General features: G+C 48.2%; 1 protein-coding gene across 6 annotated transcripts in view; it reads right to left on the minus strand.

Moving 5' to 3' along the window:
• Nucleotides 1-14,022, minus strand: part of FYB2 (FYN binding protein 2) — a 129,893-nt gene extending 115,871 nt beyond the window's left edge. The window contains exon 1 of one of the 6 annotated variants that reach the window (XM_045035903.1): nucleotides 13,569-14,022. In XM_045035903.1, the coding sequence (XP_044891838.1) occupies nucleotides 13,569-13,901 (333 nt within the window). In that variant the 5' untranslated portion in view covers nucleotides 13,902-14,022. The remainder of the gene's footprint in view (nucleotides 1-13,568) is intronic. The other 5 variants (XM_045035900.1, XM_045035899.1, XM_045035902.1 and 2 more) reach the window with 5 other exon arrangements.
• Between the last annotated feature and the right edge of the window lie 1,701 nt (nucleotides 14,023-15,723).

Consider the following 15,723-nt stretch of genomic DNA (forward strand, 5'->3'; position numbering starts at 1 on the left):
CACATGGAGAGTACTCAAAAAACATACACTAAATTAATGAGTGGATGAATAAACCTCATGGGGAGTGTGTGGGGGATGGAGGGGGATGGCTTAAAGCAAGACTTTGTAATGATTCTATGACCCTCTATCTCAAACGTTGAAATGAAGCAATTTTCTAACTACATACGCTCTGTCTCATAAGCAACATAAGGAGAAGGGCTTAGTTAACTCAGCCCCCAGGGAATCTTTCCTACCAGCCACCATGCACTCTTCACCCTTGTACTTCTCCAGTGCCGTGTGGAGGACACAGTCCTCAGCAGGGACACGAGGGTCTCCACGTTCCTCTTCTGCCACTGTCCCTTTATCCGCAGACGTGCCATGCTGTTTCCTGCCTCAGTTCCTTTGCATACACTGTTCTGTATGCCTGGAATGCCTTTCCCACTCTACCCCTTGTTGTCTGGTGAACACTTTGCATCTTTTAAAACTGGAATAAAAAATTATCTCCCTTGGGAAAGCCTTCTCTGATTCACCCAACTTGAGTGAAGACATTCTTTAAAAAATTTAATATTTATTTTTGAAGGAGAGAGAGACAGAGTGTGAGTGGGGGAGGGGTAGAGAGAGAAAGAGAGCGACACACACACACACACACACACACACACACACACACACAGAATCTGAAGCAGACTCCAGGCTCCGAGCTGTCAGCACAGAGTCCGACGCGGGGGCTCAAACTCACAAACTGCGAGATCATGACCTGAGCCGAAGTCGGACGCTCAACCGACTGAGCCACCCGGGTGTCCCAGGTGAAGACATTCTTAAAACATTCTTCCTGTCTGCTCCCTCAGTCAGTTGAACATACGGTACTGTCCATATTACATAATAATTGTCACATGGCATTTATTATAGTACTTTTGTACATCTTTCCTATTAAACTCTGAGCAGTTTGAGGGAGGTCTAAATTAGGTTTTATTTCATAGGCTCTTGGTACAACGTCTGTTAACTGAGAGATCTCTGGGGTCAGATAGGCTTGGGTAGAGCTACTGGACCCATCACTTAGTTGGGTGGCCCCACCCACCCAACTAGGTTTAGTCTCTCTGCCTGAAAACAGGAACAGTAATGTTACATATTCTTGCCAGGCTGTTGTGCAGATTAAAGTATATTATTCACAGGAAGGGCTAAGCATATTGCCTAGCCCCCAAAACATCATCTATTGTCATCATTGTGTTTAACCATTTAAGCCATCAGGAGAGAGAACAGTGAGTAAGAAATAGGCACTTTCTGGGGCGCCTGGGTGGCGCAGTCGGTTAAGCGTCCGACTTCAGCCAGGTCACGATCTCGCGGTCCGTGAGATTGAGCCCCGCGTCAGGCTCTGGGCTGATGGCTCGGAGCCTGGAGCCTGTTTCCGATTCTGTGTCTCCCTCTCTCTCTGCCCCTCCCCTGTTCATGCTCTGTCTCTCTCTGTCCCAAAAATAAATTAAAAACGTTGAAAAAAAATTAAAAAGAAAAAGAAATAGGCACTTTCTCTTCTGTGGAATTTATGATCCAGAGTGGGAGAAATTAAATAGCTACTTACACACTTTTCCTTTTCTTTTTTAAACAACTAGGACACATGCTCTGAAAAACAAGACAGCACTGGGGCGAATAATGGTCATGATAGTCTAGGACTGTGGGAGGCTGAACAATGACCCCTTCCAAAGTTGTCCCTGCCCCAATCCTCAGAACTTGGGGACAGGTTACCTTACATGGTCAAAGGGGATCTAGGAATGTGATGGAGTTAAAGCTCTTGACATGAAGAGATTCTCCTGGAGCGTGTAGGTGGGTGCAGTATAACTCTAAGGGTCCTTATAGGAGGAAGGGAGGAAAGTCAGAGTCTTAGAAGAAATAAGGACAGAAGCAGAAGTCAGAGAGAAAGGAAGGTGCTACGCTGTTGGCTTTGACGCTGGAGGAAGGGGCCATAGCCCGATGACTGTGGATGGCTTCTGAACTGAAAAAGGTGAGGAAACCCATTCTTCCCTACAGCCTCTAGAAGAACGCAACCCTGCAGACTGATGTGCGACTCCTGACCTCCAGACCCGTGGGAGAATGATATTGCAGTGCTTTGGGCTGCCAACTTTGTGGTAATTTCCTACAGCAACAATAGGAAATGAACATACATGCTCTGCAAAAAAACACTCTGGGGTATATAGTGGCTAGATATACCAGAATCTCAGTGATTTCACGTAACGGTCTCTCACGCGCATACACACACGCTACATGCCCAACAGGAGTGGGAGGAGCTCTGCACCCAGTGACTCAACACGTAACCCACAAGTCATGGAGTCAGAATGTGAACCAAACGTTTGACTTGAGGGTGTTAGTCACGCAGTACTATCCTACCACAGTTTGAGCCAGAGAAGCATCAAGAAACATGGAGACAAGCCATGAGTGGTTTCAAATTCCACTTGGAGTAAAGCCGTGGGTTTACCAATAAATAAAACAAACATCACTCATCTTATTGACTTCCCCATGAGCCAGACATCTCCTTTGCTGCCAGGGATAAAGTTTTTCAGTGCACGCACTCAGAGTGGTAATTAACGGATAACCTTTGACTCAACACACCGTCTTATAGGTGAAGATTCTGAAGACTTGCCCCAAGTCACACAGACATACTGCCAAGGCCAAGACTGGTTCTCGAAACAGAACTTCTTCCACCTGCCTCAGAGGAAGAAGTGAATGAGAAAAAGGCATTTCATGTAAATCTTTGGACGACCTTGATAAGTTATCCCCACATGCTATTACTCTACGATTTCAGACCAGAGACTTGATGTTTAGAGTTAATGCCCTGAAGGGGGTGGAGTTTGAACTTGAATTTCTGGAAGCCTCATCCACGCACCTAACCTATACTACGCAGCTTCCTGTGTGGATATGGCTCTCTCTCACCCCATGCTGGTGGCCAAGAAAGGCAGTAACTGAGATTCCTTCTCAGCCCTCACAGCCCCCAGGTCCACACTGCATTCCTGGGTTGCAGTGGATCACAGGGTTTTACCGGTAAACCTTCCCAACAGGGAGTCTAGAATTTGAATATGCTTTCCCACGCCAGTCTTGCAAAGTTAGAAGTCAACAGAAAGGTCTTCAGCACTACTAAAGCTATGGGAGGTTTATACCCCCCCTGAGGTAAGGAGAAACACCTTGACCTGTAGGTAGTTTAAGGAATTAACTGGGAAGTATTCTAACAGTTGTAGCTATACTCTGGAACAACCTTTTAGATGAAGGATGTTACCAGGCTCTGCTTTTCTGCTGGGAGAGTTATCACTGGTTTTCATCGTGAATGCATGCCTTGAAGGGAGGTCTTTTCTGAAGGAGAGGCTTGAGGGACAGTACGAATGTTCTATGTCACTCCACCTGTGTGTGCTTTCATAGTTTTCCAAGTAGAAACTCAGGGAAATGGTGTCCTTGCATTTCATGGCTTTGGTGTGTAAGAAGGCATCTCCGTTTTATGCTAACTCTGTACTTTCTGTAGGAGGATACCACTATCCAGGAGTTTCTAGGGGAAGACAAACTCTTGCAGAGAGTGCCCTTGAACACTCCAGCTCTGGGTTTGACTCCTAACATCACCACCAACTGGCTGTGTGTCCTTCAGCAAGTTACACAACCTCTCTGTCTCTCTCAAAGGCAGTGCTTTCTCTAGAGCAGCTGTGAAGTTGATACATATAAAAAAACTTAGAATCATGCCTAACATACATAGGTGCTCAGTGTTTGCTGTTAATAACAATGAGGAAATCATGCAACCTTAAAGAACTTCTTTCTTCGTCTAAAATGGGGATAATTTCTCTTGCAGGTCACTTGTGAGGTTTAAATGAAACAACACATCTAGGTGCAGGGACTGGCAGAGCGGGTCCTTCACGGATACTTTCTTCCTTTTAGGGACCTTAGTTCAACAAAGCAGTCACTGCGGTGGGCATCAAGGGGAATTAAGAACACAGAGTTGGTGAACATGTCTACAGCAATTTATTTTTGTTTTTTGTTTGTTTGTTTCATTTTAATGAAATCCAAGTTAGTTAACATAGAGCGTAATAATGGTTTCAGGAGAACCCAGTGATTCATCATTTCCATATAACCCCCAGTGCTCATCCCACCAAGTGCCCTCCTTCATGCCTATTACCCATTTAGCCCATCTACCCTCTCCCCACCCCCACCCAACCCAACACCCCTCCAGCAATCCTGTGTGTTCTCTTTGTTTTGGAGAATTACAGAGCCAGGGATTAAAGTCCTTTGCTCATGACACAGAGTCAGAATGAGGCAGAAACATCCCAAATGCTTTCAAGGTCTCCACTGCTGAGCTCACAAGGGACTACCTGGCACACGAGAGCAAGGTTGCATGGACACGTTTGATGCTAGGTGTTTTTCCCGATTGGTCATCTCATTCATTACTTCCTAATTGCCAAGTGAGATAGAGGCCCAGTCTCAGAGATGGAATATTTGCCTAAGGGCACACAGGCATGAGTGGCAGGGACTAAATGTAGGCGGAGGTCTGCAGACTCCCGAAGCAGTGCTCTCTCCTGCGTAGCATAACCTGGAGACAAGGCTCCTGTGCGTGTGTTCGGAAACAGCACGGTGAGAAAGACAGGAGACCCATGGGCACCTCTTTTGGGGCGTGGAAGACGGCACTTGTGTGTTGATCCTTGGAACATTTAAGTAATGCTGCTCTGTTTTTACATATGGACTTCGAATTGTTAAAAAAAAAAAAAACAAAAAAACAAAACCTCTCAACTAGGATTTTCTTAAGATCACATGCTGATCTTTGACAGGAGCTAATGGCTGGTTCACAAAAGGTGGGAGGCAGGACTCCAAAGGTGGTCTGAATTCTCAGGTCCTCTCTGCTCGAATTTTGGGTTGGGAAATTTTGCTAGAATCAACAGCTATGAATATCTGTACAGGATTTTATTTTCAATGGTACTAGCAAATATTTTATTCTATGTCATTCTCATGGACAAAATATCAAATAAATATTACTGGACACATTTAGAAACAGCAATGCTGAACCCTAGAGAAGATCAGGGACTTGTTCAAGGCCACCTAACAAGGGGACGGAAGGACCAGACTTCAAGTCTTCTCGTTAAAAAATCTTTAAGAAAACCTCTGATACGCCACTCACTGTGATCACGACAAACTGGAACCAGGTTAAGAATGGTCAAATAGGGGTTTGATTTCTGATTCTGCCTTTTCTGTGACACAGAGAAGATGAAAATAGTGATAGTGAAGCACAGGCAATAAGACTGACTTTTTCCAGTGTCAGGGTCCAAAATGGCTTAATTATCATTTCTGAAGCACCTTACTTTGTCACTTCTTTGTATTTGGTAAAAGAATTTGCCCAAAGAATGCTAGGATCCGTCTTCATAAATCACCCCAAGAGACTGCTCTTTGAGATTTCTACAGGTGAGAAAAACCAAATCCACAAAGTCAGTGGTCAGGGAGGAACAGGGACCGTGGTCCCCGGGTCACTTCCGTCCATTTCCCATGCCCGGTGGTAAAAAGGACTTCTCAGAATGCTTCTCAGAAGAGCTAGGCACAGCTGTGTTTAGAGGGGTCAGAATAACAACACCGTGAAAGACACCGCCCAGACCGATGGGGGCGGGTCACCCAGTATCCACATTAATTCTCTTAATTTATTGGTAAGGTCCATGGAGGAGCTTGGTGGGGCTGCCATACAAGGCACACCAGGCCACGCGGCTGGAACAACAGAAACTGATTGCTTCACAGTGTTGGGAGACTGAAGGCTGAGATCCAGGGGTCCTTGTAAGGGTTCCTTGTAAGGGCTGAGGGAAGGGCCCGTCCCAGGCCTCTCTCCGTGGCTTCCCTTCACTCTGCCTTCACTCCGGGTCTCTGTCTCCACTCCTCCTATGTATCAGGACACCGGCTGTATTGGATGAGGCCTCGCCCTAACAACCTGACCTCTGTAAAGACCCTACCTCCAAAATAAGGTCACCTTCTGAGGTAGTAGGGGTTAGGCCTTCCACATACGGCTTTGAGAGGATCGCACACAATTCAAGGCAGAGCAGTTCGTGTATTATTACAGCTTGTTGCTACTTTAGTGTGTAGAATTACCTGCCTTTTGAGCTGTTCAAGCTCTTTAGGTGTATTCACTTATTTAAACCCCGCCTGGAGGCCAAGAAGTAAGTGGGACCATGATGTCCCTTTCCAAATGAGGTAACTGGGGGCACAAAGAGATTAAGTCACTGGCTCAAGGCTGAACATTTAGGAAATGATAGAGCACAGAGTGGAACCAGTCAGGCTGCCTCAGAGTCCCTGCTTTCAGGCACCAGGCTGTGTCACCTCTGTGAGCAGCACCTAGTCCCCGCTCTCCGGGATCTCCCAGTCCGGGCCTGGGTCTGTTCAAAGGGCTGAGGTCTTGCAAGGTGAGGAGAGACCACTTGTGACTAAGGGGCTAGGAAGGCTTCTCGGGGAGGTGGCAGCTGAGCTGAGTCTTTTGGTTTGCTTTGTTTTTAATTTTATTTCTTTTGAGGGAGGGGGAGGGGCAGAGAGAAAGGGAGATAGAGAAAAGCACGAGCAGACGCCATGCTGTCAGCACAGAGCCCAACATGAAAGAAATCATGACCTGAACCAAAATCAAGAGTCGGACGCTCAACAGACCAAGCCACCCAGGCACCCCTGAGCTGAGTCTTAGAGGATGTGGCCATGAGCATTCTGGAAGGAAGAGTGTGCACGTGGAAAACACCAGACTGGAGCACCAGGAGGCTGGAATGGAGCTCACAGGGCAGGTACCGGAACACCCCGGCTTTGTCAGCCAGGCTCAAGGTCTCGGGCTCTACTTCACAGAGAGTGGGGAAGCCCAGAGGAGGACTCAGCAGGGGAGGGATGTGATCGGATTCGCCTGTTAGAACCATCTCCAGCGGAGAACTGAGGGTACACACTCTGGAGCAGGGAGGACTGGACTCGATGTGAGGGTCACGAACTCCTGGGGTCTGGGACATGGGATCACACCGGCTGGCACAAGGTCAGCCCTGCAGGTGAGCCGGTCACTCAGCTCCTTACCATCGAGGACTCGACAACACAGTTCAAGGCAACTAGTTCTTTGCAAAGACAAGAGAGATGTGGCCAGTCTTTCAGAACTGTCAATACCTGAGTCATCTTCCCTTTTCCCCTCCTCAGAAATTCTTCTGGGACTCATAAGAAACCTCACCCCAGCAATCAGATCTTAATCCTCAGCTCACAGTGCTCTCCCAGGAACAAGCTCTCAACAGCCGGTCCTTTCAAACACCATCCTCCTCCATTGGCTGGTCCGCTTTTTTTTTTTTTTTTTTTTTTAAAACGTGTACCCTGGGGGCGCCTGGGTGGCGCAGTCGGTTAAGCGTCCGACTTCAGCCAGGTCACGATCTCGCGGTCCGTGAGTTCAAGCCCCGCGTCGGGCTCTGGGCTGATGGCTCGGAGCCTGGAGCCTGTTTCCGATTCTGTGTCTCCCTCTCTCTCTGCCCCTCCCCCGTTCATGCTCTGTCTCTCTCTGTCCCAAAAATAAATAAACGTTGAAAAAAAAAAAATTTAAACGTGTACCCTGTCTTGTTGAGTTACTACTCATTAAAAAATCGTATTGTTCGGGGAAAAAAAACATCAAAAAAATAAAAACCCTTTGGAATTGTCCTTGAGGGCTTGCTAAGTGGTTTTAAAGGCATTCAGAACCTGGGTTCTAGACTCAGTTCAGTCAAAAATAAGCCACTGGTAGGGGCACCTGGGTGGCTCAGTTGCTTAAGCATCCAACTTCAGCTCATATCATGATCTCATGATTCACGAGTTAGAGCCCCACATCAGGCTCTGCACTGGCAGCTCAGAGCCCGGAGCCTGCTTTGGATTCTGTGTGTTCCTCTCTCTCTCACCCTCTCCCACTCGTGCACGCAGTTTCTCTCTCTCTATGGCTCTCAAAAATCAATAAACATTAAAAAAATTAAAAAAAAATAAGCCACCTGTGACTTTGGGAAAGTCCTGCAGTCTAAGAGTATCAAAGCATGACAAGACTTTGGGGGACATTCAGTTCACTTTCCCCATTTTGGAGGTGAAGTCCTATGCAGTGCTCTTGGCTTAACAGGATCAAGTGCATATGCTAGTCAGTCCTTCAATATCTGACCCTCTTGGAATTTGATTCTGGCCATGTTCTTTCTCTGTCTCCCTGTCTCTTCCTCCCTCCCCTTCTCCACCCCACCCCTCTCCCACTAGTTCTTCTAAGGAGCCAGGGATGGACCCCAACCTGGGTTAGGCACCCATTCTCAGTGCTTCCCATCAAAACTTAGAGCTTTCTTCATCCCTCTGTTTTTCATTTAATACCCAAATTGTTTTCTTGACATTCTCCCCTGCAAGACCGAGTAACTAGATGGCATCTAGAATAGACAGGCGAGAAATTCTATGAGAGGACCTGGCTCACAGAAGAGGTTTGGTAACCACCTATCAGATAATCAAAGAGTAGGGCCTAGTGATCTGCTGTCTCCAGGTTTACTATCAAAATTAACAAGAACAGTCACGGAGCATCCACTGTATGTGTGGCACCGTAAGGAAGTCGCTACAAAATGTGTTGCCAAACAGACCCATGAAAGGATGCTCAACATCACTCATCATCAGGGAAATACAAATCAAAACCACGATGAGAAACCACATCACACCTTATCAGAGTGGCTAAAATTAACAACTCAGGAAACAACAGATGTCGGCGAGGATGCGGAGAAAGGGGAACCCTTTTGCACTGTTGGTAAGAATGCAAACTGGTGCAGCCACTCTGGAAAACAGTATGGAGTTTCCTCAAAAAAATTAAAAGTAGAACTGCCCTATGATCCAGCAATAACACTACTAGCAATTTATTCAAAGGATACAAAAATGCTGATTCCAAGGGGCACATGCACCCCAATGCTTATGGCACTATAAGTAAAAACCCTTTGAAATTGTTAGCCAAATTATGGAAAAAGCCCAAATGTCAACCGATGAATGGATAAAGAAGATGTGTGTGTATACACACCCACACCCACACACACACACACACACACACACACACACATACACACGAATACTACCCCGCGATGAAAAAGAATGAAATCTTGCCATTTGCAACAACGTGGATAGAACTGGAAGGTATTATGTTACACAAGATACGTCAGTCAGAGAAAGACAAATACCATATGACTTCACTCATATGTATAGTTTGAGAAACTTAACGGATGATCATAGGGGAAGGGAAGGAAAAATAAGATAAAAACAGAGAGGGAGGCAAACCATAAGAAACTCTTAAACACAGAGAATGGGTGATGGGCATTGAAGAAGGCACTTGTTGGGATGAGCACTGGATGTTATTGGTTAGTGGTGAATCACAGGAATCTACTCCTGAAGCCAAGACTATACTGTATGTTAGCTAACTTGAGAATTAAAAATGTCTTGCCACTTTTCCCCAGTGGGCCCCAAGTTTCCCCATCTTTAAAATGGGAGTTGTTTGACCTCTTGGTCTTTGAGCAATCTCCCAACTCCTACATTTTGTTTCAAGAACTTGCTCAAATCACTTGACTATTAAGAAGCAGAAGTAGGGGCGCCTGGGTGGCGCAGTCGGTTAAGCGTCCGACTTCAGCCAGGTCACGATCTCGCGGTCCGTGAGTTCGAGCCTCGCGTCGGGCTCTGGGCTGATGGCTCGGAGCCTGGAGCCTGTTTCCGATTCTGTGTCTCCCTCTCTCTCTGCCCCTCCCCCGTTCATGCTCTGTCTCTCTCTGTCCCAAAAATAAAAATAAACGTTGAAAAAAAAAATTAAAAAAAAAAAAAGCAGAAGTAAACATCAATACTGGTCTGTCAATTGCAACTCCAATGCTCATTCATCAAAACTCAAATACTATTTTGTAAGCATCCCGACTGAAAAGCATTCCCAGCTCAAAAATGCTAGGATTCTCTTTTGCCAAAACTGTGTGACTAAGTGCAAACTTACCTGGTTGAGGGAGTACACTGAGGTATAACCTCACTATAGGTTTGGAAAAAGACTCCTAAACCTTTCTGTCTGGGTGCCTAAACTATGTAACAAAATATATTCTTTTTTTTTTTTTTTTAATTTTTTTTCAACGTTTATTTATTTTTGGGACAGAGAGAGACAGAGCATGAACGGGGGAGGGGCAGAGAGAGAGGGAGACACAGAATTGGAAACAGGCTCCAGGCTCTGAGCCATCAGCCCAGAGCCTGACGCGGGGCTCGAACTCACGGACCGCGAGATCGTGACCTGGCTGAAGTCGGATGCCCAACCGACTGCGCCACCCAGGCGCCCCAACAAAATATATTCTTATAGAATTCCCTTGAGTCTTCTTTGGGGTGGGGGGGCGGATACATTTAGTACAGCCAAAACAGCGAAGGATATCTTAATTGTTCAGGTATCTATTTTTTAAAAATGTTTATTTACTTATTTTGAGAGTACAGAAGCAGGGGGAGGGGGAGAGAGAGGGGGAGAGAGAGAATCCCAAGCAGGTTCCCTGCTGTCAGCATGATGTCCATTGCGGGCTCAATCCCACAAACTGTGGGATAACCTGAGATCCAGAGTCAGACGCTTAACCAACTGAGCCACTCAGGCACCTCTACTTGTTCAGGTATCTATTGATGCAGAAGAAACCACTCCAAAACTGAGTGCCCTAAAACAATAAATTATTTCTCTGCATCCTACAATCTTCTGAAAGATTAAAACTGATGCCTGATCTCCTCGAAAGCCTGTTTAATCCTAAATCACCTCATTCAAGTTCTCCCAGGTGCTCAGGCTTCACACCTTGGAGTCACAGATGATTCATTCCCACCCCCCACCCTCCACAAATCCTTCGGACTCGACTCTCATGATGTATCCAGAATCTGACCATTTCTAGCCACCATTACTAACACCCTGGCCTGAGGCACCATGCCCTCTTGCTTGGTGAGCCAGAGTCTATGCTTGCACTCTCGATCCATCATCTATTTTCAAAACAGTAGCCAGGTGATCCTTTTAAAATGTAGGCTGGGGGCACTTGGGTGGCTCAGTCGGTTGAGCCTCCTACACTTGTTCAAGGCTCAGTTATAATCCCAGGGCCGTAGGACTGAACCCCGTGTTGGAGCCTGCTTGGGATTCTTTCTCTCTCTCTCTCTCAACATAAACAAACATTTAAAAAAAACAAAACAAAACTTAAGCTGGATCATTCTATGATGCCACTCAGATCTCCCTCCCTCTGAGAGGAAAATCTGAAGTTCCAGGGCCCTGCAATGACCTGACCACGCTCGGCTTTCTCGACACCAGCCACTCTGGACAGTTTGCTACTCCTGAACACACCAGAAAAGCTTCTGCCGCAGGGCCTTTGCATTCGCTATTCTCTCTCTCTGGAATACTTTCCCCTAAGATAGCCACATGGCCAACTTCCTCACTTCCTTCAAGTTTCTGTTCAAGTACCACCTGTGCAAGCTGCTCTTGAAACTATCCCATTTAAAATAGGCTCACCTGCTGCCTCGACATCCCTACACTCTTCCCCGCTTTGTGCTTCTACATTGGAACCACTGCGATCCAACCTAATATATGCGTATAACATATCTATGTATATTATAATTGTTATTACATAGTATTTATTATACATTCTATATAAGGTATAATATATAACATATATTGTACAATGTCATAAATATACAGTGTATGTTTTCTCCACTAGAGTCGGTTTATAAAGGCAGCATTTTTGGCTGGCTCATTGCTGCACCTGCAACAGCTTAAATGGGCCCTCGAAACACAGCACAGGTGCCCAGCACAAACAGACTGAAGTGATGAATATTGTGTTGACTTGTTAAAAATAAAACAAAATCCTTTCTTTTTTTTTTTAATGTTTATTTTTGAGACAGAGAGAGACGGAGTATGAACAGGGGAGGGGCAGAGAGAGAGGGAGGCACAGAATCGGAAACAGGCTCCAGGCTCTCAGCTGGCAGCACAGAGCCCGACGCGGGGCCCGAACTCACGGACCACGAGATCATGACCTGAGCCGATGACCTGAGCTGAAGTCGGAGGCCTAACCGACTGAGCCACCCAGGCGCCCCAAAATCCTCTAAGAGGAGAAGGGACCCATATTTCTCTGATTTTTTCCCCCTTACATGAACAGAAAAAGTTGCATAACCACATTAGCTAAAGTGCCCTTTGTGTTTGCTTTTTTTTTTTTTTCTAAATTGCCTAACGTTCTGCTTGTTTTCTTGTTATCCTTGCTAGTGATACCTGGCTTACAGCTGGCACTTAGTATTTGTATCCGTGCTCCACCTCTGCTACTGACCAGATGTAGGATACTGAGCAGGTGACATTCTGACCATCAGTTTCATCCCCCCTCTCTCTCTCTCCATATATATATATGTATGGATATAAACATGTATATGTATAAACAAAGGGGTAAAAGGCATCGACCTCACGGTGTTGTCCATGTAGATAAATTCAAACAGTGGGTGCCATGCAACGTCTTGGTAGAGGAGGGAGGGCAAAAGAGACGAGCGTTTCTTTTTCTTACGACCACAGTACATGTATTCAGCCTGACTTTCTTCCATCGGGGAAGAGCTTCTGGAAAGTTGCTGGGCCACAGGTTAGAGGGAGAGAGAATTCAGAAGGGAGATGGAGTACCAGCGTGCCCTTGCTCACTCTGTTCCAAACTCAGCTAGCTGGACGGCTCGGCCAGAGACACAGTCTCATGCCGGGGCGGGACAAAAGGGAGCTTTTTCTGACAGGTGACAGCTTTGAAAAGGGTCCTCTCTCCCCATTTAAAACCAAACCCGTGGGAGGGAAGCCACAGGATTCACAGGAGGAAACGACTTGACTCCAAATGTATAATAAGGAACATCTATAGCAAAACAGCTCCCTGTCCCCTTTGGAAAGAAGCTGACTTTGAAGAGGGGAAAGAAGGGAGTCGAGAACGGGAGAAGGAAAGACAGGTCAGTGAGCTGAGCGATTCTGCAGGCCTGCAAACAGCACCTTCGAGGAGAGGAAGTCCACCTGGGCTGTGGGCTCGGCGCTCGCCCACAGGTCGTCTCTAGTTTAATAAATACCTCCAACCATCTCACAATCCAGTGATTCTCCTAGTAATCCTATTTTATGAGCGAGGAACCCGGGGGGCTCAGGAGGATGAACTCACTTGCCCCAGACCACAGAGCTAATAAGGAGCAGAGCCCACAATGAAGCCACAAGCCACAGCAGCGCAACGGGCAGTCCTGCTCTCTGACCAGGAAGCCCACTAATCATCAGGGGACCGGCCGGGTCCACAAGGGCAAACAAACAGAGAAAGGCCAACAGGCAGGAACACCCAGGCTGGGGGAAGAGGTGAGAAACCCAGCTGGCGGGGTGTGAGCTAGGACCCCTTGTGCCACCATCCGGAGAGCCTCTGGTCCCCTCACCCTCGGAGAGTCGGGGAGGCGATGCAGAGCACCCAGTACACGCCCTCCTTTTGTCCCCCCTGCCCGGTGGGGGGGGGGGGGCAGGGCCCTTGTGAGTCTTCAGGAACCGCACTAGCACCACACGTTTACTCCTCCCCGGGGGGCAGAAACAGCCCTTTCCCACCGCTGTCTGTTGGCGGGCACTAGAAAGAACACAAGAGAAAGCCGGCAAGCCTTACCCCTTCCATGGCCTTCCTCCGAAGAACCGACGGATCCTTTGGGAGACGAACGCGGCTTCCCAGAGCGGTATCCTGGGGCCAAGACTGCTTTAATTTGCCTGCGTCCGCCAGGGAGCAATCACTTCCCAGAGCCCCGGACACACCTGGGCCCAGGCTCCCCCCACCTGCCCCACCAGGGCAGCAGCTCCTCCCTCTCCAGGGGTTGGAGCTTCCCGGCCCCAGGCTGGGCGCAGACCCGCCTCCATCCGCCGCCGCCGAACTTTGCAGGGCACCCCGCACCTGCAGCAGGGAAGGGGTCCTCCCTGTCCAAAGACCCACCAACTGGCCCTTCATAGCTAGGGCTCTCCCCCAGGCTGGCCCAACAGTCACTCTACCGAGGAGTTCACTTTGTGCCCCAAGCAGGAGGCACGGGGGAGCGGCTGAGGAACAGGGAGGGGGAGGGAGGGGAGGTGGTGGCAGGGCGCCTGTGAGTATCTAGTGCTCCGGCTGGGCTGGAGGAGGTAACCTCCCTTAGTAAGTTACTAACAGCCTTGGCCCAACCCCGCCCCTGAGATGGCTACTTAACTTCGCCTCAGGCTCCCAAAGAGGACAGAGAGGACCAAAGCTTGCAGGGAGGGGTGGTGGGGGCCAGAAAGGGAGCTGCTATGTGGAGCACCTGTTGGGGGGCTGACATTATCGCATATGGATACATTCTTACATTAAGTCCTACCACACCCTTGGGAAGGGCAATTATTCTCCCCTAAATGGCCAGGAAACTGAGGCTTAGAGAAATCCCATAACCTGCCCTGTAACCGTGGTCACAGAGGCAGTTAGTTGAAGGATCAGGGTTTGAACCTGGGCCTGGCTGTCGCTAAAGTGGTTTTGTTTTTCTGGTGTGTGTGTCAGGGGTGGAGTAGGAGGGTGGAGGAAGGGGTTTTTGCTTTTGTTGTTTTGACCACTGGTGCTGGAAACCCAACCCTCATTTCCCAGTTCTCAAGAGCTCAGGGCTGCCCAGGGCGGGGGGGGGGGGGGGGGGGGGGGGGGGGGGGGTTGAAGCTGTCCAGGAGAGAGGAGGGAGGGGGGAGGGGGAGAGGAGGGAGAGGGCAGGTGAGGAACGCCCACCTGCGTGGTTCTCATACCTGGCTGATCGTCACAGCTGCCAGGGCATCTATTAAAAATACAGGGTCCAAGTTCCCAAGGCGGACACGAATCGTCTCTAATCTAGGGTCTGGGAATATGGGTTTTAGGTAAGCTTTTTAGGTGTGTTTTAATAACTAATGACTTGCCGTAAGATCTGTCCTCTACATCATGAGCCTCCACGCCGACACACACGCATACCCACGTACTAAAATAAACACTTCTCAAGATGATAATCACTCTTATATGGGCGTGATCATGCTGTTACTTTCTATTCTTCTCTGAGCCATGATGTGCCGCTCAATTTAAAAAATCAGTGGTCAGCACACCTCACTGCATTGATTTCTTAACTCACTTTGATCCACGCTGCAGCTCTGCTCACAACCAGCTTGGAGGTCCGTTCCTCCAACGAAACAGGGCGCAGGCCAAAAACCGTAACTTTCCCTCTCACCCTGTCCTCCATTCTGTTCAAGGCGATGAAGTCTTGTATACATTTGTAAATGAAAAGACCGAAGGAGCTCTTTGGAGAATGAGGAGCCCTCCTCCCAACAACAGCTGGCAGTGGGGTTGTCAAATTTCCTTTGCTGTTAACGCAAGCACTCCCCCCGGGGGGGGGGGCGGGGGGGGGCTTCAGACCTGCCTGCCATGGTGGAGGCAGCCGGGGAGGGGGTCGAAGTGGGCGGGGCTGAAGGGGGCGGGGTTGAAGGGGCGGGGAGTGGGTCGCGAGGGTCTCCCCTCCCCGCCCTTGGAAGGACTTGGAGCTCTGTGGTTTTCAGTCTGGTTCAGGACAAGTTTCCATGGAAGGCCATAGGACATAGTAGGCATCAATCATTGGTAGCTGTTAGGAGTGTTTTGCAAGTAGGCAGGCCTAAGGACCTGCGGAACCCCATAGGATCTCTTATTACCTTATGATCCTCTAGGCCCTAGACCCAGTTTACCCCTAGCTGTTGGCCTCGGGAATGTCCACGATGCAGCCTCTCTGAGATGTGTGCTCCTTTTCTATAAAACTAGGTAAGAGGACTGGCAGTGCTGGCCCAAG

This window comes from Felis catus, chromosome C1 (assembly GCF_018350175.1).
Source record: "Felis catus isolate Fca126 chromosome C1, F.catus_Fca126_mat1.0, whole genome shotgun sequence".
NCBI lineage: Eukaryota > Metazoa > Chordata > Mammalia > Carnivora > Felidae > Felis > Felis catus.